At 44.7% G+C, this 27,793-nt stretch overlaps 1 protein-coding gene and 1 long non-coding RNA gene across 2 annotated transcripts; one reads left to right on the top strand and one right to left on the bottom strand.

The window, feature by feature from the left end:
• Positions 1 to 908: 908 nt before the first annotated feature.
• On the top strand, positions 909 to 23,790 carry LOC120836263. Its single transcript, XM_040216496.2, has 11 exons — positions 909 to 989; positions 1,148 to 1,257; positions 1,417 to 1,512; positions 1,675 to 1,770; positions 1,920 to 1,974; positions 5,298 to 5,579; positions 5,913 to 6,132; positions 18,133 to 18,304; positions 19,605 to 19,644; positions 21,059 to 21,105; positions 23,711 to 23,790. The coding sequence occupies exons 1-10, from the start codon at positions 909 to 911 to the stop codon at positions 21,092 to 21,094; spliced, it is 1,188 nt and encodes a 395-aa protein (XP_040072430.1). The 3' UTR covers positions 21,095 to 21,105; positions 23,711 to 23,790.
• On the bottom strand, positions 13,448 to 16,653 carry LOC120844628. Its single transcript, XR_006077630.1, has 3 exons — positions 16,593 to 16,653; positions 14,002 to 14,114; positions 13,448 to 13,633 (listed from the first exon to the last, which is right to left on the bottom strand). It is a non-coding gene; the product is annotated as an uncharacterized LOC120844628 (long non-coding RNA).
• Positions 23,791 to 27,793: the final 4,003 nt, after the last annotated feature.

Genomic DNA, 27,793 nt, shown 5'->3' with positions numbered 1-27,793 from the left:
CTGGAAAGGGTACGAGGAGAACTAGCGGCTTCAAGGAAGGAGTTGGAAGAAGAGCGGAAATTAAGAACAGCCCTTTCTTGGACGCTTCTTTCGAAGATTGGTATGTGATAATGCTGATAAGCTTGCTTGTTAGCAATTATATAGAATAATCCCCAAGCCTCTAATTTGTGAATGTTCATACAGACGATGATGGACTCCACATCGCCAAGGCACGCCCACCACAACAGGCAAATGTCAGCACGCTGGGGTCAGTTCTTTTCATCCTCTTTATGAGAAATGCACCATTTGTAGCAGCTTCAGTAAATTGCATTCTTTTATGCGTTACGATTATACAACATCTCTCCTGCTTTCATAACTACTGGTCGACATCTACAGGGCTCTACCCAACATTAGCACGCCTCTCGCTGGAAAAAAGACTGCGACCCACAAACCACAAGGTGTGGCAGCTACAAGTGGCAGCCAGCTTGGGCAAGTTCTTGAGCCTTCCTTTCAGAAAGAAATTAGTAATTTTTTATCGTCTCGTCGTGCTTCTTTGGCGCTTTAGGAATTAAGCCTAGTTCACATAGGTTGAATGAGCTTGTCATTAGTAATAACTCCAGCTTTCATATCTTCCTATCGGCATCTTGACAGGGCTCGCCCCAGTATCAGCACGACTCCCAGTGCTGGAAAGAAGACTGCAACCTACAAACCACAAAAGGCGGCAGCTGCGAGTGACGGCCAGCTTTGGCAAGTTCTTGAGCCTTCCTTTTAGAAAGAAATTATTTCTTTTAGATTTCCTCGTCATGCTTCTTAGGTGTTTTGGGAATGCAACCATACTCTCTTAGGTTTAGCGAGCTTGTCATCACTAGCATCTTCTGTTTTCATATCTTCCAATCGTATATCGTGACAGGGCTCGACCCAGCGTCAGTATGCCCCCCAGTGCTGGAAGAAAGACCTCGTCCCACAAACCACAAGGGGCGGCAGTTACAAGTAACGGCCAGCTCGGGCAAGTCCTTGAGCCTTCCGTTCAGAAAGAAATTACTTTCTTTAGATTTTGTCGTCATGCTTCTTAGGTGCTTCGGGAATTCAACCATATTCTCTTAGGTTTAACGAGCTTGTCATTACTAACATCTGCTGCTTTAATATCTTCTGATTGGCATCGTGACAGGGCTCGACCCAGCGTCAGCACCCCCCCCCCCCCCCCCCCCCCAGTGCTGGAGAGAAGACTGCGGCCCACAAACCACAAGGGGCGGCAGCCACAAGTGACGGCCAGCTTTGGCAAGTTCTTGAGCCTTCCCTTCAGAAAGAAATTATTTCCTTTAGATTTTCTCGTCATGCTTCTTAGGTGCTTTGGGAATGCAACCGCACTCTCTTAGGTTTAGCGAGCTTGTCATCACTAGCATCTGCTTTCATATCTTCCAATCGGCATCGTGACAGGGCTCGACCCAGCGTCAGCACACCCCCCAGTGCTGGAAGAAAGACCTTGGCCCACAAACCACAAGGGGCGGCAGCTACAAGTGACGGCCAGCTGGGGCAAGTTCTTGAGCCTTCCTTTCAGAAAGAAATTACTCTCTTTAGATTTTCTCGTCATGCTTGTTAGGTGCTTTGGGAATTCAACCATATTCTCTTACGTTTAACAAGCTTGTCATTACTAACATCTGCTGCTTTAATATCTTCTGATTGGCATCGTGACAGGGCTCGACCCAGCGTCAGCACGCCCCCCAGCGCTGGAAAGAAGACTGCTGCCCACAAACCACAAGGGGCGGCAGCTACAAGTGGAAGCCAGCTCGGGCAAGCTCTTGAGCCTTCCTTTTCTGAGAAATCAACATTGCCATATGTGCTTTCCTATGCTGATCAGCTGCTTGGACGAATGAGGCATAGCTTTCTTGGTGTTATGAGCTTGTCATTGACAACATTTTTCTTCCTTTTATATATACCAGTCAGCCGAGTCCTGGGGTTCCGGAGCAAGTCATGGGCCCCCCTATTGAAGCCTTGGTGAGAACTTGCTATTTATTTCTGATGCCCCTGCAATTAGGTGTCTGTTTTTCTAACCTGCATTTGCATTACAGTCTAAAACATGTTTCTGGAAGGCCTAAATGTATAGCAAACTTACAGGTATTTCAGACATTGTACTATCAAAAATGTATCAAAACACCTTGCTAATTGTGTAGTCCACATTGCAAGCTGATAAATTTGCACCTTGTGCCGAGTCAAAGAAGAGAATCTTTTACTGGTGCTCGAAGGAGTTTGCTGAGTAGAAGCAGACCATGCAAAGGCATGTGGCAGGGATGTATTTCTGCAATTTTCCTGTTCGACAGCAGGTGTCACATGACAGAAAGTGGCGAGTGTTCAGTGAGGGCTTGGTGGCAGTAGAGAGCATGGTTAAAAATCGCGCACAAAGAGATGAGGATGAACGAGGGAGGAACACAACACAGACAGGCGCGCACTCACAACTCTGGTATATTAAGTGAAGGAAAGAAAGGTGAAGCACAATTTTTGGGTGTATCTCAAAACGTCCCATTCGCATTTGAACCTTGCATATTTCATCCCATTCCCATTTGGTCCTCGTTTGAACCTTCTCGTAAGATCCGAATCGTTTTTTTCGCAACTGGGCCCATTCTCATTTTGCCCGTTATCTGGAAACGTCCCATTCGCATTTGGACCTTGCGCATTTCGTCCCATTTTCATTTGGTCTGACTTGTTTGAACCTTCTCATAAGATCCAATTGTATTTTTCGCAACTGGACCCATTCTCATTTCGCGCTACGACTGAATGGCACTAGTTTGGCATGCTTTCAACGTCGTCATGCCTTTGCGACTTTGTTGATGAGCCTTACCTCGCTTGGGCCCCCAACATACCATCAGATATATTTTATGTGTAGAGGTACGCACTGAGAATCGTACAATGACACCTGCTTCCCTTCCTCAAAACAAACGAAAAAAAAAAAAGTGATGAGCATTTAATTTGGAAACTTTATTTGAACAGAAATAGCATACATTATAAAAGTGGTGGCATTGTCCCAAGTCGAGAGACCTTAAAGGGCAACTCCGGTCCATACTTTCGATTTTGGGATTATGACTGTTTTTAGTGCAGTCAGCGTCCCTGAATTGCAAGGGGCAATTTTTTTCTCGTTATTGTGCATAGTTTTAAAGATATTGACGCCTCAAAGTTCTGTTTGGGGTGCGGCCAACAAAACCGAAACTAGCCACTCGAGGCCCCGGCAACACTGGAAATCAGCCGCAATATGAACGTGACGTCAGGATCCATCTCGTTCAACGAGTACGCAGGCCGAGCGGCACCTATCTCTGTTGCGCTAGCCGTCTAAAGATAGGAAGTAAGCTGATTTTGTTTTAATTCTTTATTCGTAGTTATCCAGCATATGTAGCAAGAGTTAGTACGTAGACCCAAAAGCTAGCGACTGGAAAACCCATGAACTCGTTCGATGCCGCACTCGGCGGCCGCCGCCGTGCGTGCGCTATGCCGTACTCGTCGCTTGTTTACCCAAAAGCTATACCATGCGTCACCAGTTGTGTGCAGTGCAGGCGAAGGCAACGCCAGTCGAAGACAGGAAGGGCGATCAAGGCGGAACGGGAGAGGATGGCACTGAAGGGTGAGGGAGAAAGGGAGAGCACTAGCACTAGGAACGTTACAGAGGAGAGGAGGTTTCTCTCGTCTACCCCAGCCTTTCTAGTGCTTGCCCTTTCTCCCCTCTCTTGGCGTTGCCTTCGCCTGTACTGCACGTAACTAGTAACACGGAGTATAGCGACTGGAAAACGAGTGAACTCGTTTGGTGCCATAATCAGCGGTTGTAACTTGGCGTGCGGTCTTCCGTACTCGTCGCTAGGCCTAAATTGTCGTCTGGGCTCCGTGGATGGAGCGGCGTTGCTCTACGCCGCGCTGCCAGTGACAAACAGTAATGGGGGCACTCTCGCTTTCGCGCTGCGGGTCAGTCCCAGACACGAAGATTTGAGGCTCTCCGGCGTGGGCCGCGGCGTCCGAACGCATGTGTGCTAGGCTGTACACGTCTGTTTTTTTGTTTCCATTTTTTTCTTCCTTGGGTGCGTAAAAGCCGAAATCCAAAGTTCACTCGTCGAACCACGTTCACCCACACCTTTTCCAATTTCCGGTCCGTTGGAAACTTGTGAAAAAGCACTTCCAGGTTGCGCAGCGGGTTGTTTGAGCAGCCCACAGCGCTACAAGTTGTACTCGGCATCTTTTGAGGAACAGCTGGGCAGTCTTGGGGACACTGAGTTGCCCGCTAAAACGAGTCTTGGAGTCCTCACAAGCAAATAAACAAAAGGCTATACCAAAGCTACACGGGCTATGGATAAAAGCAACGGCTAAACACGCCAATCACAAGCCGAAGTAGCGGTGGTAACAGCTCAAAAAAGCGCAATGCGCGCAACGCCTGGACCGGAGAAAAAATTGAGAACGATACCAACGTCATGGCCCAATGTTGCTTTAGCGATCGGCAACCCGCTGGCCGCCCGCTAAGGAGCGGCGGCTCGCATTTTTACTAATGGCATTAGTTGAGAATGGGGCATCCGCGGGACGCAATTTTTTGGCTGGGGTTGTATTTTGTGTCTCTAGAGCGATGCCGGTAACTTATTTCATTTTGAGTTTTGGCCGGAGTTGCTCTTTAAACAATGTGACATTTCGGAGTATGATCTGGCTGCGATAAATAGTTGGTCTGTTTTATTGTCAGCTAGTAGCTTTTCACGACGACCTCGACGTACTGCTAAAATCCCTAGCAGAGAGAGTATGCCGGTAGCGTGGCACGCACACATACACACACACACACACACAAAGTATATCAATGTATTTATTAATATTACCCGAAAAAAGAAAACAATTTCGGTATGGAAAGATTCAAGTGCGACGAGTCCAAGAGAGAAGATCCTTTTGAGAGTGGTTGCTTTGAGAAGGGCCAAGTGAGAAGGGCGAAACAAGAACGGGCTCAAATGATAACCACCCCAATTTTTTTGCAGGGGACACCGGCACCAGGGGGTAAGCAGTTCAGTCGCAGTCAAATTTTCGCAAGAAGGCAACTTCTTGCGAACATTAGACAATAGAGAGGTTCTGCAGGGATGCTGGATGATGTTGAGCAAGGTTCCTGAGCTCAGGACCTCATTTGTTCTTGCTGTCTGCTGAAAATTATCATGCTTGTGCTACGTCAAAATTATTATGGATGATTGTGGCATCTATGCATGGAAGCAAATTTATTGCACGCATGGGTGATCTGTTGGGTCCAACAAAGTTTTCTTTGCTGGCAAGTTATCTTGGTTGCAGCTGTTTTCATAGTGAGCATTTTTTCGCAGCATTCTGGGCACACAGCAGAAAACCATGCTGGGGACCGTGGCAAGGACCAGGACAAACATATTGTGGCGGACCTCGGGGAGGATCTTGTTGAGTGCGCTGACTGGGACATTGATTGGGACATTGATGAAGATGTTGGAGGCGACGTCGGAGGCCACTTCGCAGAGGACGGCGGAGATGGAAACGACATTGATGAAAACATTAGAGGTGGCGCCGCAGATGGAGACGCCGTCGGCGAGAACGACAGCTCTTCTGTTCCACTTTTCCAAGTGCAGGAAGGACAAGTAAGTATCTTTCTTGAGTCAGTTGTGCATTTTTTATTAAAATGATAAATGAAACCCCTTGTACTTCTACATTATTTTTATTGGGCAGTCTATGCAGTTGTATTGATTGATATTATGGAATATATACAAGGACTGAAATAGTTTTTTAGACAGCATATCATGTATCTGTGCAGTCTGCTTTCATGCACAGCTTTTGAAGTTTCCTCCTCTGTGCATTTTTTAAAAGCTTAACAAGAAATGTGGGGATCTCAATAGTGGTTTGAATTTAACTGCTCTCTGTGATTTAAAAGTGCATGTATCACAGGCTGTGCAACAATGTTCTAATCTTTTCAGATTCATGTGGGGTCAAATATCTTTCTACTGAAAAAAAAATTTGAATTCGTATTTGATGCAAAAACCGACTCGATGTGCGTTAAGGACGCAGCAAGGACCATCTGGTCTACAGCAGAGCTCCTCGAGCGCAGCGTCAGTGGGAAACCTTGTAAGAGGTACCTGAAACTGGGTGCGTTGGGCAAGAAGAGAATGACCCCTGAGAAGAAAGGGGCTGTTTTGAGTAAGTGGTTTCATAGCTCAATTTTCTAAGCTGCTCGCAAGTGTTTCCAGTGTAGAAATTGAAAGCTCTATGCTCATTGTCACCTCCATATAAAAGCATGTTTCACACTAAATTCATATGTGCCGTGAAGTCGTCAAAGCTTGGCTAAGGGGTTTCTCCTCCAATTTTTTTCATGGTCTCTGATTTTCCTTGTACTTGGTTCAACACACCGATAGACACGGCTGAACTCAAATAAAATTTTGTCTCGAAGTCATTCAATTTTCAAGCATGGGGTTGCACCGTTTTATTTTTTCAAACTGAAAGCCACTATGGACAACACTGAAAAAGTGATGTCAGTAAGAGGCATAGGTTCGGTGTTTGGGCGGTTAATCTCGTTCCCAACTGATTACACTAAGTTCCACGGTGTGAAACAAATGCTATTGAATCCCATTCCAATCTTGACTAGTAAGCAGCACCAAACAAAATCTGCGACGTGCTCTATCTCTAGACTGCCCTCTCGGCCTGCATGTCAGTGTGTCCGTAATGTCACGCTACTGGAAAGCACAGGAAATTTTGAATATTTTGTTTTAGCACCATTTTTGTTCACTGTTTTCTCTATTATTATTCCGAGTCTCGAAAAGGGGCAAGGACCGTGTATTCAGGAAATATAGTTAGTTCGGGTAGACCGAAAATTCGTGGGGTACCCCTTAAAGCACCCTAGTTCAAGGGTATTATAGGGAGGGGCATATCAGCAAATTATAAATTTCTACAGAAACAAAGAACAAGACAACGACGATGACAACAAGAACAAAAATGACATGCTGTCAGAACTAAGATAGTAGAAGCAACCAAAAACACAGGAAAGCTATGCTGCATGCGCATACAAGATAATGGAATTCCTGAAAATCACACGTTCTGTGATAGAGACTAGCATCTCCGGAAGATTGTTGCAGTCCACAATAGACAATTTGCTATTTTCCCAAGCACCCCGGCCCACGCGCAAGTAATTGTGGGAGAGACTGTCCCTCGCCTGGCCGCTCTGCCTTGAGATCGCATTGCCGTGTCGCTTGCCTCCTCTTAATCCTCTGTTTTTCGATTTCATTACCTGTTTTTATGTGTTCAAGTGTATTTTTTTATTGCTTATCAGTGTTTCTATTCTCTTCTGCGAGCGATATTTCTTGTACATATATAGTATTTGTGTGTTTATTTTTCCTTTTTCGACGGGGGTGCCGACGGACAACACGCCGCTTCGCGCGTCGTTCCCCGGTTGAGTACTACCGTTGCTACCGATTTCTATCGCACTGTTAGCTGTTCATTTTGGTTCAATTTGACCCGCATGCAGTCGAGACAAGCTGTTTATGAACACCCGCGCACATGTCATAGGGATACGCAGAGCTCTGAATCAACAATTGCAACGCGAGAGCCGAGTGTGCAGTGATATGGCCGCCCGCACTCGCTCCGTTGACTCGCACTGTAGCGTATGCCTTCGAGTGCCGCTTACTTGACCAAGATACAGCACGCCGCTTTGTTGCCGTGAATAATTTTTATAAATGCCTGCAAAACCGTAACACCGTTCGACGGCATATCCAACGCTGCGGCGCCTGACAACTGCACGCAGCAGCGCGCAGTTGTCAGCACTTGCAAAAGGATATTTGCAACTGACAACCACTTAGCAGATAGATTAAGAAGGCATACTATAAGCGCATATAAGCCACGACGTTGGGCCACCGGCGCTTGCGAAAGGCTCGCGTAGCAACACGCAGTTGTCAGGCGCCGCAGCGTTGCACATGCCTCAGTTTCGCAAACATTCGGACAAATGATTCGCTGCGACAAAGTGGCGTGCTGTATGTTGGTCAAGTAAGCGCCACTCGAAGGCATACGCTACAGTGCGAGTCAACGGAGCGAGCGCGGGCGGCCAAATCACAGCGCACTCGGCTCTCGCGTCGCGATTGTTGATTCAGAGCTCTGCGTATCCCTATGACATGTGCGCGGGTGTTCATAAACGGCTCGTCTCGACTGCACGCGGGTCGAATTGAACCAAAATGAACAGCTAACAGCGCGATAAAAATCGATAGCTACGGTAGTACACACCCGAGGAACGACGCGCGAAGCGGCGTGTTGTCCTCTCGGCACTCCCGTCGAAAAAGACAGAATGAAGACACGAATACTATATATATACAAGGAATACTGCGCGCAGAAGAGAATGGAAACACTTAAAAGCAAAAAAAAATACACTGGAATCGATAAAAATATGTAATGGAATCGAAACACAGAGGATTAAGAAGAGGAAAGCAACAAGGCAATGCGATCTCAAGGCAGAGCGGCCAGGCGAGAGACAGCCTCTCCCACAATTCCTCGTGCGCGGGCCGGGGCACTTGGGGGATTTCGCAAAAGGTCTTTTGTGAGAAGTAGGAGTGAGTTGTTAAATGCATTAGTTGAATCGGATATGCGCTGAAAGTAGTAGGAGTTGACATGACGACTGCGCAGGAGTTTGAAGGAATAAACTTCTGATAGTGGAATGATTGTGATAAGAATTGTTGATTAAGCAAAGAGTAAAAGTAGATAAATCTAGGTTTGTTTTATTGCAAATAGATTTCTAAAATTGTAATTTGACAAGATGTAGCAGGGTGCTCGATTTTGGACTGCTTCATTTCGTTTCACAGTGAAACGTATACAGTGTAGACCGCATGTAACGTATGTCGCGGGAGTCGCGAAAATCCGCACTATAAGCGGTACCGCGCTATAACCAAAACATCACTTTTTCAGGCCAAAGTACACTGTTAAAAATGAGTCGTGAAATTTACGAGGAAAGTTCTGGCAGCTCTATTTCCAAACATTTCCCGTCAAAATAACGTACAATCATTTTTTTAAAATTATGTGGGAAAAGTTGTCAAAAAAACGAGGCACCGCATTCTTAGTTTACGAGCATAGACGTGAAAATGACGATTGAATCGTTTTCAAATCTTCCCCCGTGAAAATAACGAACTGTCGTTTTTCTAAATTGACTAGGAAAGTCGTCATTTTTATTTGCGGCTTTGTACGTGAAAATTACGAGGAAATCTCTGGCAGCTCTATTTCCAAACATTCCTCGTGAAAATGACGTACCAGCGTGTTCTGAAACTGTGTGAGAAAAACCTAAAGAAAAGGTGGATTGCATTTTTCAGCTGTAAGTATGTATGTGTAGCATACAGTCATTATGATCAGTGTTCTTCACGTAATTATAAAAACAAAAATTGAAAGATTACTTATCACTTTATTCAAGTTTCCGAGCTTCCTCACTGTACACTCTCCTTGGTGATGATGGTGTGCCATTACATCCTGCGGGAAAAGAGAAGAGAAAATTACCCTATGCCACCCTATGATATAACGTCACATAACTCGCTCAAAGGACTATGAGAGGAAAGCAAGAAAGATAGTAACAGCTTCATCCGGACAAAAGGGTGAGGAAAATTGGACAATAGCATTTCTGAAAGTCTGATATGTCAGACATTGCTGGTGTGCCTTCTTTGCATGCCCAGGGCTATGCTACAGGTAATAGTCTTCACTGCAGGGCACAACATTTATTACATGAAACCTTAGGCACCATAAAGAAAATGTGTGACAAACAATAGCCTTTTCCAGATTCAAGGTTGCAGCTGCTACACTTGAAGCCCATATGGATTGATGAAGGCCACAGCGAAAACATCCGCAAATGGCCATTTTTCAGGGCTGTGCTAATATTAAAATTTTCTTATAGCAGTTTAGTATTATACGGTATTTGATATTGGTTTCAACATTAATCGTACTACTGTAAACGGCTTAATTTTTGCAAAGGCTTACTGTTTGCGAGTTTATCGAAATTGCTTCAAATTGGTCATGCAAATAAGTAACCCCATGGCTACGAATACATTGAACATTACTCCTCATTGTGAAATTTTGTTCCCACAAAGTATTTCCAAAACTGACACTTCACAAAATGTATGAAATATCAAGCTCGCGAAAATAAAGTCGTTTACGCCAGTCGAACATTTCAAAGCGCTCGTAAAGTCACCATTGCAATGAATTGGCTTTGTTCAGTGCGCTTCTCCGCATGTGCACTGCGCTGCGGAGAAGCGAAACCCATGGAGCAGACTCCGCAATCGCATTAATCGCGTTAACACCCAACAATACCTATAGAATAATAAAAGCCTGGGCATCGCCTCCTCTCCCTTCATGAAACGTCATCACAGTCGGATGGCGCTAACTCGGCTACTGGGCCCGAGTCCGACCTTCGACGCACTGATGGAACACGAGCCCCGGCCGAACACTGACGCAGCACTCGTGCCCAATCTCAGGCCTCAATCGATCTGGCTGTGATGACGGTGCGGAGGCCTTCTGCTTATCTAGGGGGTGGTGTAACACCCCGGTCGCAAGAATCTCGCTTTGTCGCAGTGCAGACTCATACTTTGGTGGGAAATGCACACCTCTATAGCGGAGAGGTTTTGACATGTACACAGGAGGAATTAAGAAAAAAATTTAAAAATGGTTACGTGAATGTTTTTGCATCTGATGGATGTCGGTACTCCCCTCAAGGTCAAATTTAGAAGACAAATAACACTGTAGCTATCCTGTTATCAAGAATATGTATTAGGCTGCAATGTCCTAACATGCTATGTCACGACATTGCAGCAACAGTTCTAATTTGAAATTGAAGGACGAGCATGGCGAGAAGGCCATCAAATCGTATATTTATATTCACAACCTCTATGTGGGCCTTGACCTGATGATAGCCAGAGCCACAACATAATTTGGATCAGAACTAACAGAGCTTTGGCAGTGGGGCGATGATAACGAGATCAATTAGAATTTCATTTAAAAAGTATATGTATTGCCCTCATGCTGATTATGTACACTTATAAATCTATATGCCCATGCAGCATGCTGCTGACAAGCATAAATAAATGACAAGCTTTGCTTGCTGCCTCGATTACAACTGTGCAGCTTAAGCAGATCCTTGAGAATTTTAAGAGAGCATTCAGTTTGGTAATCAAAATTATTCACTTCTAACTTTATTTCAGTGGATGACTACCTGCCCCTGATATTAGGTATTTTTTTGTACCATACCTAAAGTTACTATTCGTGCACGATCATGCTCCTTCACTGACATATTACTGCATTTTGAAAACATATGTACTAAAGTAATCAAAGCAGCCTACAGCTAAACAAGTGATACCAACACTGTCAGGGTGGCTGAGGCTAGCGTGACGGCACTAAGTAACAGGCTTGGAGAGAGGTGCAGACACTGTGATATTCAACTGAAAAGTTAATAAGCTCAAGTCATTATACACTTTAAGCCCAAAATTCATGATTCACACATGCCTATTATTCTCAGTATGAAGCCAAAGGCGAACCAAGTAGTAGTCCGTTGATTTATTACCGAAATAGAATACAATTTGAATACCAAACTGGATGCTTTGCTTATTTTTGGAAGGTTGCGATAAAAAATGCACTACTTAATTGGGTGAAAAACAAAGCCTTGTAACACAATCATGTGCATGATTACATTCTACAAGTCGTTTTACATGTATACACATCATTCTATATCAAAGCTAACAGAATTTTCAAAAAAGGCCACGAAAGTTATCAGAATGTCTTCTTCATTGCGCATTCGTAGGACTCTGTGGACATCAGTAAAGGGGATAACCGTCACAGTATGTTGACTAATTGACGAAAATTTGCTAGCTTTGTAACTAATGGCTTTCTGGGCCATGCTGCAACAGCAGCGTTAAAAGCCAGTCAATATTAAAGGCTATCCCGACTTAAACAATTCACGAAATGCCAAGCGGCTTCCACATATTCCTTGTCCAACTTTTGTGTTTTAATGTCGGATGCAAAAACCGCGCTCAGGAACTCAAGAATTTGTGCCGTTAATGGTGGGTGGGAGAGTGACAAAGTCGTACTGGGCACATCGTCACTATCTCGACAGTGTGTCCTTGGTAGATGCATCCGCGTCATACTTCCAAGATAAAAAAGGTGCGTCCGAAGCAACCACGTCCGCACAACATCCTGAGGTCTTCCCCGAGTACGCAATTTTCGAATCGGGTGACAAAAAAAGCAAATTTTTAGCATTCCATATCTTGAACCTTGCTATACAGAAATTCTGTTAGTCTAACATTTACTGCCTTTGAAACTAGAATTGAAATGTATCCCATAAAACAATTAATTAAAAACATTATTAAAAAAATTTTGTTCATTAGTTTTGATTAACATTCTGCAACGGTTATCCCCTTATCTAATGTCCTCCGAGCCCCATAAACACACAGTGAGGAAATCATTTAAGTAACTCGTGCCGTTTTTTTTGTTTTTTTTAATTTCGTTCGAATTAAAATAGACAGCTTTGTATACATGTATATAAAAATATTGAATGCATGTCCATCCCACTATAGAGGTCCACCTTTTCCTTAGGTAAAACTGGATCAAACTGGAGAAGGCCAGTTTTACATAAACCCCCAGCATAGTATGTACCAAGAGCAGCCAGAAATGATTGCTCACCTCAGAACACTCTGTGCGGCTTGAAGAAAGCGGCTTGCGGTCTTTGACGGTGGGTCTACCCGCTTGGTGCAGCTGGGACCTGCAAGAAAGTTAACGCAGCTTGCCATATACCAGAAAGTAACAAAGACAAGGCCAGTATTACATAAACCCCAGCAGGCATGCACCAAAAACCGCCAGAAATGATTGCTCACCTCACTGAACACTTTGTGCGGCTTGAAGACAGCGGCTTGCGGTCTGACGGTGGGTCAACCCGCTTGGTGTAGATGGGAACTGCGAAAAAGCTAATGCAGCTTGCCATATACCAGAAAATAACAAAGACAAGGTCAGTATTACATAAACCCCCAGCATGGCATGCACCAAAGACAGCCAGAAATTATTGCTCACCTCATAGAACACTTTGTGCGGCTTGAAGACAGCAGCTTGCGGTCTGAAGGTGGGTCAACCCGTTTGGTGTAGATGGGAACTGCGAGAAAGTTAATGCAGCTTGCCATGTACCAGAAAGTAACAAAGACAAGGCTAGTATTACATAAACCCCCAGCATGGCATGCACCAAAGACAGCCAGAAATGATTGCTCACTTCATAGAACACTTTGTGCGGCTTGAAGACAGCGGCTTGCGGTCTGACGGTGGGTCAACCCGCTTGGTGTAGATGGGAACTGCGACAAAGTTAATGCAGCTTGCCATATACCAGAAAATAACAAAGACAAGGTCAGTACTACATAAACCCCCAGAAGGGCGTGTACCAAGGACCACCAGAAATCATTGCTCACCTCAGAGAGCACTCCACGCGGCTTGAAGAGAGTGGCTTGCAATTTTTGTTGCTGGGACCTGCAATATATTTAATACAGCCTGGCGTATACCACAAAGACAAAGCCAGTAATACATAAGCCTACAGCACATGTCCCAAGGACCACTACAAATGCACGCTCACCTCATGGAACATTCCATGTGGCTTAAAGAGAACGGCTTGCAATCTGTAATGGTGCGTGCACCTGTTTGGTGCAGCTGGGACCTGCAATAAATTTAGTACAGCTTGCCATATACCACAATGTAACAAAGACAAGGCCAGTAATACATAAGCCTAAAGCACGACATGTCTTAAGGATTGCTAGAAATGCTTGCTCACCTCATAAAGCACCCCATGCGACTTGAAGAGAGCGGCTTGCAACCTGAGGGTGAGTGCACCTGCTTGGTGCAACTGGAACCTGCAATAAATTTAATACAGCTTGCCTTATACCCACAAAGTTACAAAGACAAGACCAATACTACATAAGCCTCCAGCATGAAATATCCCAAGGACCACTAGGAACACTTGCTGAACTCATAGAGCTCTCCATGCGGCTTGAAGAGAGCGGCTGGTAATCTTTGAATAGTACCTACGGGTTCATTTCCCTTCCTTGATGAGCCTGAGAACTTTCGGATAAATGCCGCTCTTTGCGGTATGGCATGGTGCACACCTGGTACCTCTTTTGAGGTTTATCTGGCCAAAGTACCTATAACAAACATAACAATTGGGTCACACACTGCAGTAGCCAGCAATACCACAGCAATGACAAACGTTAGAGAAGAGAATAAACATAAAATTATGTTTACTAACCAAAATATGTTAATTACCTTCTTAAGTATTGGTATAATGGGCAATGCTGCGATTGCAATTTTAAACGGAGACATTACTAAAGCCCAACCTAAATGAAACAATTTTGTGAAAAAGCAGCAAGTTTTGAGTAATCCATGTTTTTCGGAAATCGCCGGTTAGAGTTTTGGGGTTACATTACTTTCTTTAAAATTGCAATTGCGAAGAGGCCCATTACACCGCTAAATAATAATAATAATAATATTCATAATAATAATATAATACATTTATTGTATCTAGCGCACATCAGTTAGCATGACGGGCACATCACAGCCAACATGAGGCTTGTGGGATATGCCACCCTGAAATTAACAGTCCAACATAGCTATACTTTGAGCCCGAGTGCAAAGTGAAACAACTATATGCAGACGTCATTAGGATGTCACAGGTGCCATGTGACACAGTTAGATGCAGACCACACCATGCACATGCACACCAACATATGCAAATGCAACGTTAGGTTTGAAAATAGCCACTGTAAAAAAGAGGAAGCAATTATAACCTCGTTAAAAAAAATCATGCACTAATGATAATAAACGTAACTATACTAAACAAATAACGCAACTATACTAAACACAAATTCATTAAACCAAGTCCAAAGGGGAAGTGTCACGGCCGGGGTGTCTGAAGCTGCACAAGTGTAATCTACAGTGAAATAAGAAAAGTAAAAAGCTATGTAATTAAACAGTGACTTTACAATTTTCGGTTAATTAGTAAACATATTTTGACGTTTATCCGCCTGTCTAATGTCCGCCGAGCCCTACTATTATACAGTGAGGACCGCATCCACATATATATCACCTTCATTTTCCTTTACAGTCCGTTAAAGATTACAAAAAAAAAATTTGATATATCAGAAGAATCTTTCGACGTCATTTCAGCTGTCTAATGACTCAGGTGTGCAAATGAATGAACAGTACTCATCAATGAGAAATAAAACAAGAAAGCGCAGAAAAATAAATAAAATATAAACTTCTGCGAAGCCGATCAGCCGTTGGGTATGCTGAGCCAATTATTACGATTTTGCGAAATGTTCACCCCTAAACAGACAGTGCGGTGGAAGCTGCATGTTCGTTTGACCAGTCAACTGTCGATTCTGCACAACGTGGTCACCGCCTCTCGCAGACTCACGCGGGGAGAGCGAGGTCAAGCGATAAGAGGCTTTAATTATAGTTGGCGAACAAGTAGCTTGCACCGCACAGTCAGCGTAGGCGTGAACGGAATATAGGACATGCAAAAACCTAAAATATATGTACCGTATTTTCCGGGCTATAGTCCGTACCCGGTGTATAGTCCGCAGGGGCAAATTGGGGGTCCAAAGTAAAAGTTCTTGCTTAGATACTTAGATAGTCCGCACCCGGTGCATAGTCCGCGTGCCGTGCATAGTCGGCACCTGGTGCTTAGTCGACACGAAAATCTTCCTATAGACGGCACACCTTGACACATGTCTGCTTTCTTAGCACACAAAGAAGCCTATAATCAGGCACGTAGCCAAAATTTTGTTTCGGGGGGGGGGGGGGGGGGGGGGGGGCCTCCCCCTGGCTACGTGCCTGCCTATAATATACATAAATCATCATTAACATACTCTTTCACTCACAAAATCCGTCACATCTCCTCATACTGAACGATCTTGAAAAACAAAATTCGTGTATAGTCCGCACGCGTAGAGAGTCCGCACAGCCTAAACTTTCAGCTTTTAAACATGTATAGACCTTGGACTATAGCCCGGAAAATACGATATAAAAAATAAGCACACTGTTAAGTATAAAGTCAGAGCCAGCAGCGAGCTGCAGAGTGGATGTTTACAACAATTAACCCTCCAAACTGCTTGAGAAATTTCCCGTCAAATTACGAGGGCGGTCAATAATTTTGTGTACGTCTTAGAGGCTCGTGAATCGAGTGCACTGGAAACTTCCGTTTTCGAAGCCGCTAAAACGTCGTTCAATGACATTGCGTCGTTACAAAGACGTTAGCCGCTCGCTTATGTTGTCTGGCTGCATGAATGTTGTTGCAAAAACAAACACAGAAACTAAGCTTCCATAAAAGCTCGTACTCGCGAGTTCTCCTAAGAGATAAGGCGCAGGGCTCTGAGTAAAGGCGCCGCCGCTGCAGCACGGATAAATAAACACGTGCATATTATAACGGAAACATAACGTGCTGAAAAAGAAACACCAAAAGCACGATGTGTCGCTGGACGCCCGTGTACTCAGACCGCAGATTTCGAACACGCTCGAGCGCTTTCCGTCTTCAACCGAAAGCACTCGAACCGCGAACATGGAGAAATATTCGATTACAATACGTAAGCAAGACATTGCAAGGATAAAGTCACATTGCATACCTTGAAGTGGGCGATTTAGTCGTCGATGAGCTGATGAGGCCCTGATGCATCACAGAACACTACACTGACCACGATGTCAACAGCCACCGAGGCGAGTTCGACGAACGCCCGAAGAGCGATAGCATGGCGATAGCTGCTGCAACCTCTGTTTGCGCCTGCGCGGCACGGGCGCACGACTCGGAGCACAACCGCAAAACAACAGAGATGGGTGTTGCAACAACCGCAACACCATTCTGCGAGAGAGGAGGGCCGCGAAAGAGCTGCGGGTCTGCGCGCTGCGCGGCGGGGCATTCAACTCCTCGCCATCTGCGCATGCTTGCACTCCTGGGATTTCGGCTTTTCTGGAAGGCTCGGCTCTCGCGCCAAATAAATAATGAGGGCATCCTCGTATTTTGAAATGATGAGCGTGCCCGTCTTTTTTGACGAGGGAAAGACACGTCAAATTGACGTAAATTTTTTACAGTGTACATGCCATGAGACAACTTACCTTTGTAAAACAATTTATTTTATGTTAGATGAAAAATAAAGCTTAGTTTGAGGAAAGTCTTTATTTCACCAGACTAGCACACTTCTCTCTCAAGTGTGTCACGCATTTTGAAAGAAATGAGCGACTTTTGCCTGGCGCAGCCTTTTAACGGCGTCGCGGGTTGCGGACGGACGTTGCGAGCGTTCAGGATTGCTAACCCTATTCACTTTTCTCCGGCGATGAAAACGCGTGAAAATTCGCATCCTTTATACGGTATGCGCCAGTAATACCTTCAACTTGAGCACAGGCATGAAATGCTCCAAATAAGAAATCCGGGCGATGTTCGAAAAGCACAAATGCTTAGAAGCACCACTGTAGTCGAAGTAAACAAACACGACGACACGGGCGTTTCTGCCGTCTTGAGAGCGCCGCCACGACATCGCCGCACGAGTATGTGGATTTTCCCTTCTAGTACGTGCTGGGTTACCATAGCGACACAACGAAAATTTACAGTCAAGGATAGGGCTTTTACGCGGTACGATGAGCTTCTACCAAAACTGACGCCATGTTTGCGGATAGAAGCAGCCGGCCCGCGACCGGCATGCAACGCGCGCGAACACTTCTCCCCGACCTGCGATTGGTCTGTCGTTGCGGTTGTTTCCAATGCAGCGGAGGTACGCACGCACGTGAACGACACGTGCATGCGTCCCTCCGTCGCTATGGCAACTGAAGCCTCTCTTTTCGCTTCTTCGAGCAACCTCCTTGCCCCGCGAGTGCCGTTTGCGGCTCGCACCGTTATCTAGTGTCGCACAGGGAAGCGTGCTCGCTGCGTCGGCGTGGTCGGGGGGCTGTTGCAGAAACCGCACTATAACCGGTATTTCCCTTCGTGCGCCTGCATTTTAAGCGGTATGTAATTACATGGAGTTCTATGGGAGGCGAACCAGTGGTTTAAAAAAGCCGCGTTATACCCGGTCCTGCACTATGAACGGTTACGTTGTAAGTGGTCTATACTGTACTACTAAACTGTTATACAGCGCAGTGTCAATCAGCTTTTAGAATTCCAATTGTTTTCAGATATGTACAGGAAGTACATCCAGGACAATCCCTCCGTGAAGGAGATAGCCGTCCTGGCCGACCCAAATCTCTCTCCCGACAAGAGAGTGGCTGCTGCCGCAGCGATGAGGGAAGCTCGTCTCAAGAACATGAACAAGTACATTGCTGAAATGTGTAACGACCAGCAGAAGAAGTAAGTTGGGTGTATTATAGTGCCAGCATTCATTTGCGTATTAATTTCCCTATAAAGTGTGGAAAGAAATGCCATATATGTTCTACGTTAGAATCCTGACTTATGTATTATTGAGGATAATTTGACTTACAAATAGGATTTTATGATCACCTGCTCTGTTTGTAAACCTTTGGGTGCAGTGCAAGCAAACATATGTTAGCACAGCATATCTGTTCCCGGTGTACACGTTTTCCTGGCTGTTATGTTCATGAGCACCAGTCTTGTTGAGCTCCCATAGGAATATCTCCATTAATTTTCCGTCTTTTGAATTCGCGTTCCAAAAGTTTCTTCCGAGTATCTGCCTACGCAACCAGGCAACACGTTGGGTTGTGGAGTAGCCAAGTTTGGCCTGAGATGGAATGACAGAAATCTGTTATAACGTGCGAAATGTATATTTTGATTCTTTGTCTTTCTCATGATTATGATGAAAGTTGTATTCTAGTCTCCCTGCATTTTTAATCTTTCTACCTCTCTATAAATGGTAAAGATGCAGTACTTCAGGACAAAATATTCTAGATGCAATTATGACTGTATTAGCGGCGATGAGAACTGAAGGTAGTTGGTTGTTTTTTTATTTTGGTCATAAGCTGTTATAACTCAGCTGTATGGGTAGCTATTAGTGTTTTGGCAACGTTTATTATTGCGTTGATATTAATGCACTAGAACCCAGATAACAGTGAAAAGATGACAGGGTCCGTCTGTCGACAAACCAATGGAGAGGGAAGCGCATTGGGTAGAGAGGAGGAGAGTAGTGAAGGACAAAGGCGAGAGGGAGGCGACATCACAGGGTTGAAGCCTATGAGTGCGAGCGGCGCGGGGAATGAGAACGGGTGACGTCACGGCGCAGCATGCCGAGTGGTGGGGCTCCAGTTGCTGGGGCGAGTCTGAACTGTGCGGAGCGTGTATGCCTTCGTTTGGAAAAAAATTAAAAGGGGACCCATTGGTGGATTCTTAGGAAATGCGTTAGCATTACCTTTCGGAAACTCCACACGTGACCCTTTTTGGGAAGTGCTAACACTGACCCTGTAACGAAGCCATAAAGAGGCAGCAAAAAATAGAGGAAGCCAAAGAGTAAGCCAGGACAGAAAAGTGATGAGGTCATCGTTAGCATTTCCCAAAGGGGGTTATGTGTGGAGCTTCCCAAGCGTCATGCAACACATTTCCTATTAATTAAGTACACATTTTCAGGGCTATGCATACAAGAGCAAGTCAAATATGCTAAATTACCAATCCGGTTTCTATTCTGCTTTTGAACTTGCAGGGACAAACTTGCCCGGGCACTTTTCGTGGAGGAGAGTGAGGTAAGATCATTATGACGTTAATGGGCAATTTCTCGTGAAGGGTTGGAAGAAGGTTAGTTTTAGACACTGTCATAAAGCAGGATGGGGGGTCAAACTTGGGTTTATTTAGATATGCTGCATGCCTTAAAGTGCTTTAAAGGGCCCCTCCAACAATATTTAAGCATCTGCTTTTTTTGCGCTTTCCGCCTTTTTAGCGGCTTGGGAGATGCTGGGAACAAAAACGAAACCACAAAATAATAGTGTTTCGTATGGTGGCGCTGTGTGGTGCTAAATGCAAGCGACTGTTGACGTGGAGTAACCTGTTTCAGTGACCAGAGTCATCAAACGTTTCTCTCTGGGCATGGAACAATATGTTTGATTGTGTTCCCCGTCCTTATTCTGTATAAAAGTTATTTATGTTGAGTTTTGAGAGCATTGAACTAAACAGAGTTTCAAAACTTGTGTAAACAACGAGAACAGAACATAGTTGACTTGCCCCCGTGAGGAGCAGTGCCATGATCCCACCATTGGAGGTTCTTGATATGTAATGGAGTCTGTTTTCTTGATTGATTTTGTCATTTTAAAATTCTCATAACTTCTGGAATAATGGGAATTTTGTAATGAAAATTGTTCCTTCATGTTACTACATCGTCTGAGGTTGGCCTCACCGCAAGTTTTAACCAGTAAAACGATTGTTGGAGGGGCCCTCTAAATATTACGCCTGAAAAGAGATTTCTTTTTCCTAAAAGTTTTGGAGTCGAAACTGGCATATTTTTGGGCTTAAAGGTATGTCGCCATGTTTTAGAAAATCCTTTTAGATTTTGATCTTCAAACATGTACATTATGTCTGCCTTGTGAGGGGCAGTTTCGTAAAGCCTTTAGGTGTGTTATCAAACTAAAAATAAAACAAATAATACTTTTTAATAAAATGGCCCCCAATATCCGTGTTATAACAACCGTAACGCAATTCGGGCACAGGCACGGGAAATGGCTTGGTCGTAATGCAGATGTATGAGCAGGCTGTCCGGTGAGCCAGAACCTTTGGATTGTCGTAAGTGTGCTATAGCCAAAGTACCAAAACTTCTGTCATTTTGGGTGGTGGTGTTTCAATTCAAGCATCATAACATCAATACTTATTTGTAATTTTCAATTATCCTAGTTGGTTGCACAATCTAATGTGTAGGAAAGATCTGTACCAAATTTGCTTTGAAAAATGTTTATTTATAATAATGTTACGGGCGTTCTCACAGCGAGAAACCTTAGAAAATCAAGTTTTGAGGAAAGCAAAACTCGTCCTAATTTTTCGAAGCTGTTATTTCTACCATGTCCAGAAATACAATCGCTCTACTGGCGTGAATGCGCGAATCCTTTCTATGTTAATTGCATAGCCCCTTTAAACCATCTCATCCTGTCCTCAAAATGTTTCTAATTACAGGAGCCCATCAGTGGTGCTTCAACCTCGGGGAGCTAAGAGAAGATTCAGTGAGTGCTATCACAACACTTTCTTCTAATACTAATCTTAAAACGTCCCTAATGGATGATGCAAGTGGCACCTCTTGAGGCAAATGAGCTTGCTTTCTAGTCTCTTGGTGAATTTGGATAGTCAATGTTCAGCAAGCTATTACCGGGCACTAGGCAATAGCATTTGCACGATCAAAATCCTGCAAGCGCGCGCTGTTCGAGTGGGCGTTCTTTGGCCAGCTCAGGTAAATTTCTGGCACTTTTTTTCACCCAAGCACCAAACAAATGTTGCTGGTGGGTACCAGGCAATATCCAGTGTGATTGTAGCCAGATTACAAGAATAGATCAATGACAGAATTAAACTAATAAGGCCTCGAGCTGTTTGTGGGCACATTAAGCAAAAATAAATAAATAAAGTATCAAACTGATCTGTAGTCATTCGGCAGTTACTGACCAAGTCAAATGAAGCCATTTTGAGTTGAGGCACACAACATAAGCAAAAATGCTTTAAGAATGAGGGCATGGGCGACAGTGCCGATAACCACCTCCCATCTTGCATAGTCGATGCCATGACTATCACCGTTTTTTTTTTTTAGCAGAATGTTTTTTATAGTAGTTAACCTCACTTTTTCCGAGTGCCACGTGCTCAGCTTCATCGTCACAGTTTTACGTTGGCTACTTTAGTCCAACTGGTCACTCCTTGCAGTCTACCAACAAATAGTTTTGCCCTCCTAGACACCCCTTATCTTTAATTTATTTCAGACGGGTACCTTTACAGTTTGGCGAATCAGTTGAATACATATCAACAGCATTCTGATTAAGACAGTTTGCTACACAGTGTGAAAAACAACTACCAATTTTTTCTGTTTCTTACTGGTTCAGTCGGATGTGAGTGTGACGAAATGGAAGAGGGCCAATTCTGTGTTCCAAACTGCGTGTACTTTCTTTTCTGGGTTGAGGCCAAAAATCGAATGGTACAGTAAACGTTTTGTTTCGAGATACAGCGACCTGGCAATCCGCACAGAAAAAAATACCGGAGGTTCTCCTTGCGGGGAAGAGGCGAAACAATCTGCCCGTCTAGCATTTTGAAGGCCCCAGTGTGTCACCGACAGATTTCTGCCTGTGCTGCCAGTAAAATCTTGCCAGTGATTGGCCGCCAAAACTTGCCATTTTTGATGAGTCGGACTCAACACCAGCTCTTATTTTTCTTAAAGGTCGACGTACGGTCTGCACATTTAAAGCAATAGCTTTATGGATGACACTTTGCTGAGATTTTGAGCTCGTGGGCTGTCGTCGCAGCTATCAACAGCACACACACAAGCTTCCCCCCGTCCTTCCCGCATGAAGGACTGCCACTCACTTTTACCTTCGCCTCTCTCTTTTTACACAGAGGTCTCCCACGAATAGAAAGGAGTTTACCCGTGCACATCCACAGGCTTTCCGCACGGTGTGCATGCAAACTGTACTAAAATTAACTGTTGGACTATCATAAAAACTGACGCACGAAGGACGAAGCACAAAAAAGAGAAGGACACAGGACAAGCGCTTGTCCTGTGTTCTCTGTCTCGTCTTTCGCGGTTTAGTGTTTATTTAGGTTTCGGGAGAGAGCTGTTCGCGGAGGTAAGATGCCGCGGGGGGCGACTGCGTCGCCGCTTCAAAGGCGCTTACTCCGCCGAGGCCGTTGTCGAGTGCAGGCAGCTTGGCTAGCTTGGCCACTCTGCGAAAAGTGTCGAGTGGGACACGGATGAACTTGCGGGCAGACAACGACTCTTGATAGCAGATGCCCGCTTCATATCTATACTTCGATTCTTTCATCCGCATGCTCTTCCCGTAGAAACGACCGTGTCACGGGTGACCAGGTTCACGCAAAACAACGGCCATAATTTCTTCTACAGACCGCTACTATGAGAACACCATCGCAAATGCAATAAAGTATCAATGCAAACCGACACTTATGTGCACGTGCGATGGTGCACAGTGCACACGCCCCTGCCATCACGCGGCATGTGGAAATATTGCTCTTGCACTACAATAAAAGAAACATTGTACACCACCGTTTTCACAGTTTCTGCCAGGATTTCACACGCATTGCACGAATATCGCACAGCTATCACTGTCACTTCTACCTTCATTCTGGCCAAAAGGTGCCAATTTTTTTGTATATCCCTCTTTCCTAGCTATATCCTCTCCACGTCTCCCATCCATAATGCAACTCCCCCTGGCAGTTTAGGAGAGGGGATTGCTTAGAGATTAACTCCCCTGCAGAATATCAAGGTCGAGCATCAGTCTTTAAGGGGAGGGGGTCATATGTAATATTTTATGGGACTGACAGATAGGAAGGAGACATGTCACTGCCTTGATTGGAGCTATTGCTGCGTACGCTGTCCATTTACATGGCCTCTGCTTGAGCCCCAAAACTTTATTTACATTCGGTCTAAGGTAGCAATACATCCGTCGTCGTATTCAAGTTTATCCATGGAGAGGGATATTACCATATCTTCTCTGACATCTATAGCATCTAGAGTGTGGGGGAATGCACATATGTGCATGTGCCCATGCTCCTGACTAGCAGTGCCACTGGCTGTGGTGGAGCAGGCACCTGATCTTCCCTTTGTTATCTTTTCAGGTGTTCAGGTCAACGGTCATGTGCTCAACTCTTTTTCCTGTTTTCTCTTTGTCTTGGGCTTGAAATAAAACAGGTCTGTATGTCTTGTGTTGTTTCTTTTAAAGTGATAGCTTTACGGGTGACACTTTGCAGAGCTTGTGGGCACGCAAGCTTTCTTCCCTTCCTTCCCACATGGAGGGCTCCCGCTCATATGTGCCCTTGCATGTGCGCACCCTCCTCCTTCTTAGAGTTTATGCCTGGGGATTTCTTTCGTGGTGCACAAGCTTGCGAGGGCACCGTTTGAGGAGGATCCGTTGCATTGAAGGCGCCTACTCTGCCGAGGCCGCTGTTGCATGCAGGCAGCTGGGCTAGCTTGCCTGCTCTGCGGAAAGTGCTGAGTAGGAAAGATGAACTTGCGGACAGACGTCGACCCCCAAGTCTTTAATCCGCACCCCCTTTTTGTAAAAAGGCTCGGGATGCACCTAAGCACTTAGTTGTGAATGTGAACGTAGATAGGTCCCGGATGTAGGCGACGGCGCTGCGGTCGTACGGACTGGAGGATCCGACCGGTTTCGAGTGTTCCCAAGGCCTTCGGCGAGCAGCTTTGGCTTGCGGTTTGGCTTTTTGGCGGTATGGCAGCGTAAAGAGGCTCCTGTTCTGACCTGATCTTTACCCCATGTTTGCTGTCGTTTGTGGCCAATGAAACCTCATGCCGAATAAGTGTTTAATCGCGCAGCGAATGCAATGCGAGCCGCCCTGGCCGCCCGCTTCACGCAGCCTATCCAGAACATGCTTTAGTGGCGCCCTCTTGAGCCGTCGACACGGAGTGCGGCAGCCCTGAGCCCTCGCTGAGCTCACTGCCCCTCCTCTAGTTCACAGCCACTCAAGCAACCAAGGACGTCTTGAAGGAGGTTATTTTTTTGCTTGTTTTTGTAATTTTAACTTGCCTATAACTTTTAAAATAAAACGAAATTCGAGAAAAGAAATGTTTTGCTAAGTTACTACGTTCAGTGCACTCAGGTTCGGTGCAAATTAAAAACCAGTAAAAAAGTCCTTGCAGGGCCCCTTGAATGCACGTTGCAACAGATCATTTAGAGGTCTAGCGTGCTCATGTAGGCCTTAAGGTCTCATTATATAGATGGGATCCTGTATGCGGATACAGATCCTATGTAGCTATACGAAATCGTGTATGCGGGCCCAGATCCTATATAGCTATACGGGATCCTGTATGCGGGTCCAGATCCTATATAGCTATACAGGATCCCGTATGCGGGTCCAGATCCTATATAGCTATACGGGATCCCGTATGCGGGTCCAGATCCTATATAGCTATACGGGATCCTGTATGTGGATTTGGGTCCCGTATATGTATATAGGATCCTGTATCCAATAGCATCGTATAAAATTTATACAGGACCCATATGAGATACGTATGCAGGTTTTTTCAATAGGGAAGTGCATTCACGCTATTTGGCAAATATTTAAGTATATGTTAAAAGACACCAATAGAATTTCCGGGAACTGTGTCGTCGTCGTCCTCAATAACTGTAGATTCCTAAAGAAGCACACGTCCAGGCAGAAAAGAGGCTCTCTTTAAAGATTTTATTTTTGTGAATATGGCGTCAATGTTTTTTTTTTTAGCACATGATATTATAAAGTGCTGAAAAAAATTCAGTCACCAGATCATAACTATGTCAAAACTCTGGGCCGGCTTGCTAGAAACGGCGTACCAGCTGAGACTGGGGGAAAGAACGCAATGCAAAAGACAGCACACGAGCTGAGCGGGACTCAATCCGCGTCTCAAGACCCTCGCGTCCCTCAGCTTTTGCAGTGCTTCCGACGACCCAGTCTCAGCTGAGACGCTGTTCTAGCAAGTCGGCCCAGGTGTTTCTATGACGCTGCTATGATTAGAATTTGTCTAGAAACAACAGGGATTCCAGAGTTCTGTACAGCGGTGTACCTGGCACGAGAACGATCACATAGCTTTGAAGATGCCTTCCTACCATACGTTTTCGTGCGCAGCAGTAGGCTTAAGGAGAACAACACAAAAGTGGTTTAATAAAATGTCTGAAACATGCAATGGTTACAATGGGGTTCTGGGAAAACAAGAACGATTGAAATCTCTAGTTAAGAAATAAAGGTGCACACTGAAATTCGTTGACTCTTTAAATCGAATTATAAATTACATTTTCCACTATTTTGTATGACATGTTCGCATAGCTATGTTAATGAAGGTTCTACATGTTTATAAACACAGTTGCTAGCACTTTTGTTTTATGTAGCATTTCTGGTCGCCTCTCAGTTTTTATATTTCCACTCTTGGAAAAAGGCCATTACTCTTACTAGGTAAAAGCTAGTAACTCCTTGTCAAATACGTTACAAGGCACGCAGTAGCCATAGGTAGTAACGGTCATGCTAGTAACGGTTACTAGGTCAAGAAGCTAGTAACTCTTACTAGCCTCAGAGTAGAACTTGTGTATTTTACTACCCCAAGTCATGCGATTTCCGGTGGAAAAAAAAAAAAAAGATGTGTGCAGTTATAACGCCTACCATCAGATGGCGGGCACAAAAAAACATTCAAACTGACGGTAGTCACCATCCAATTAAAAGTAAAGAAAAAGAAACCGATTATATCTACTTTATTTCTACGCTTCCACATTTAAAACTAGGTACACATCTTGCGCACAAACATTTTCAGCGCACAAATTATACAATGCATTCGACACAGATCCCATACTAATATGACGAACACGCGTGACACGCTTACTCTATAACATCTAATTGCTACCTCCCTTGACTGTCCCTGAGTCTTTTATACTGACCACTTGAGTGCTCATACTTGACGTCGTGGAACCACCACGTCAGTGAATAATGTTGCAAATATAGTTATTTTTTTTTTGGCACCAATATTTTTCCTTAAGTAAGTTTTCAAACGATTCAAGGCGCCTATCTCTTAGTAGAAAAAAACGATTGTAAACAATGAAATTATTTGCGATAGTTGACAAAACAACTTCCGCAACCGGTTCTCAGCATCCATATCTTCGTTTCCCAGCATAGCAGCTGCGAACCAGTTTTCTCTTCGCTTACATTAATAAATAATTGAAATTAATAGGTCTCCGTCGGTGAGAGATTGCTTTCTTGTCGTCAACTGCGGCGAACGGCGAGTACGACGGCAGCTACACTCGTGTCGCGCGTTGAGCGACAAAAATGCATGCAAACTTAATACCGAACGCAGCTCGCAACTGAATTTGTTTGTAGTCAACTGACGAACGCTCGCATTTCTGTGGATGATATAACCAGACTCAGATTAGACTTGTAAAATGTAAAAACTTTTTTTTCATGAGTCCTGAAGCTAGATACAATATTTACGACGCGTATCAACGGTATGTCACGACCGAAGACAGCTCAATCAGAATTATTCGACCAACGAGCTGATGCAAACCGTAAAAAAGACGTTCTCAGTCTGAAGAAGGAGCAAAGCAGCGAAACATCTTGGACGGCAAAACCCACGGCATTACACCGGCCGAACGATCGCCGTCGAGCGACAGATCCGGTTAAGAGCCGACGCTCGTCACCGGCTATTTAGTACTGCCCTCGGAGCAGTCAACGTCACCGTACACACTCGTGCAGGCGAGCGCACGAACAATAAGTATACACGCCAACACGGAAACACGAGAACAGCACACCACGTACGGCAAAAACGGCAGATTCCGATCGCAGAGATGGGCGTCTCGCAAACTCCGACTGGCCCCAACGTGTTTGTCGTACAATGTTGCAAGCGTCTTGCCCAGAAAAATAAAACTAATCCTTGTTTTCTTAAAAAAAAAAAAGAATTGTCTTTGCAAAAACAAATTGTAAGCATCCTCTAAGTCACGTGCACGTTTTCCGTATCGCGCGATGTCGACATTTCGTGCAGCTTCCCCAAATAAACTGTTCTGGCTACAGGTCCGGAAATAGTTACTGACAAATTAAGTACAGGAAGGATTGACATAAAGTATAAATCACCGGGTATTAGGGTCGTTATTTTGAAAACAAAAATCAGAAACACGGCACATTGCGCATTAACGCTCTTGGTTAAATATTTGTTTCCTTTGTATCTCCAAA

This window comes from Ixodes scapularis, unplaced genomic scaffold (genome assembly GCF_016920785.2).
Source record: "Ixodes scapularis isolate PalLabHiFi unplaced genomic scaffold, ASM1692078v2 PGA_scaffold13__105_contigs__length_92229423, whole genome shotgun sequence".
NCBI lineage: Eukaryota > Metazoa > Arthropoda > Arachnida > Ixodida > Ixodidae > Ixodes > Ixodes scapularis.
Note: the sequence above shows the minus strand (reverse complement) of the source record. Positions and strands in the feature narration are given on the sequence as shown.

Bases quoted from the DNA above. Each gene is read 5' to 3' on its own strand.
- LOC120836263 (XM_040216496.2), top strand. From the start codon at position 909: ATGCCCCCCAGTGCTGGAAGAAAGACCTCGTCCCACAAACCACAAGGG. The intron at 1,258-1,416 runs GCAAGTTCTTGA...GCATCGTGACAG, and splicing joins ACAAGTGACGGCCAGCTTTG to GGCTCGACCCAGCGTCAGCA. The intron at 1,975-5,297 runs GTGAGAACTTGC...ATTTTTTCGCAG, and splicing joins GCCCCCCTATTGAAGCCTTG to CATTCTGGGCACACAGCAGA.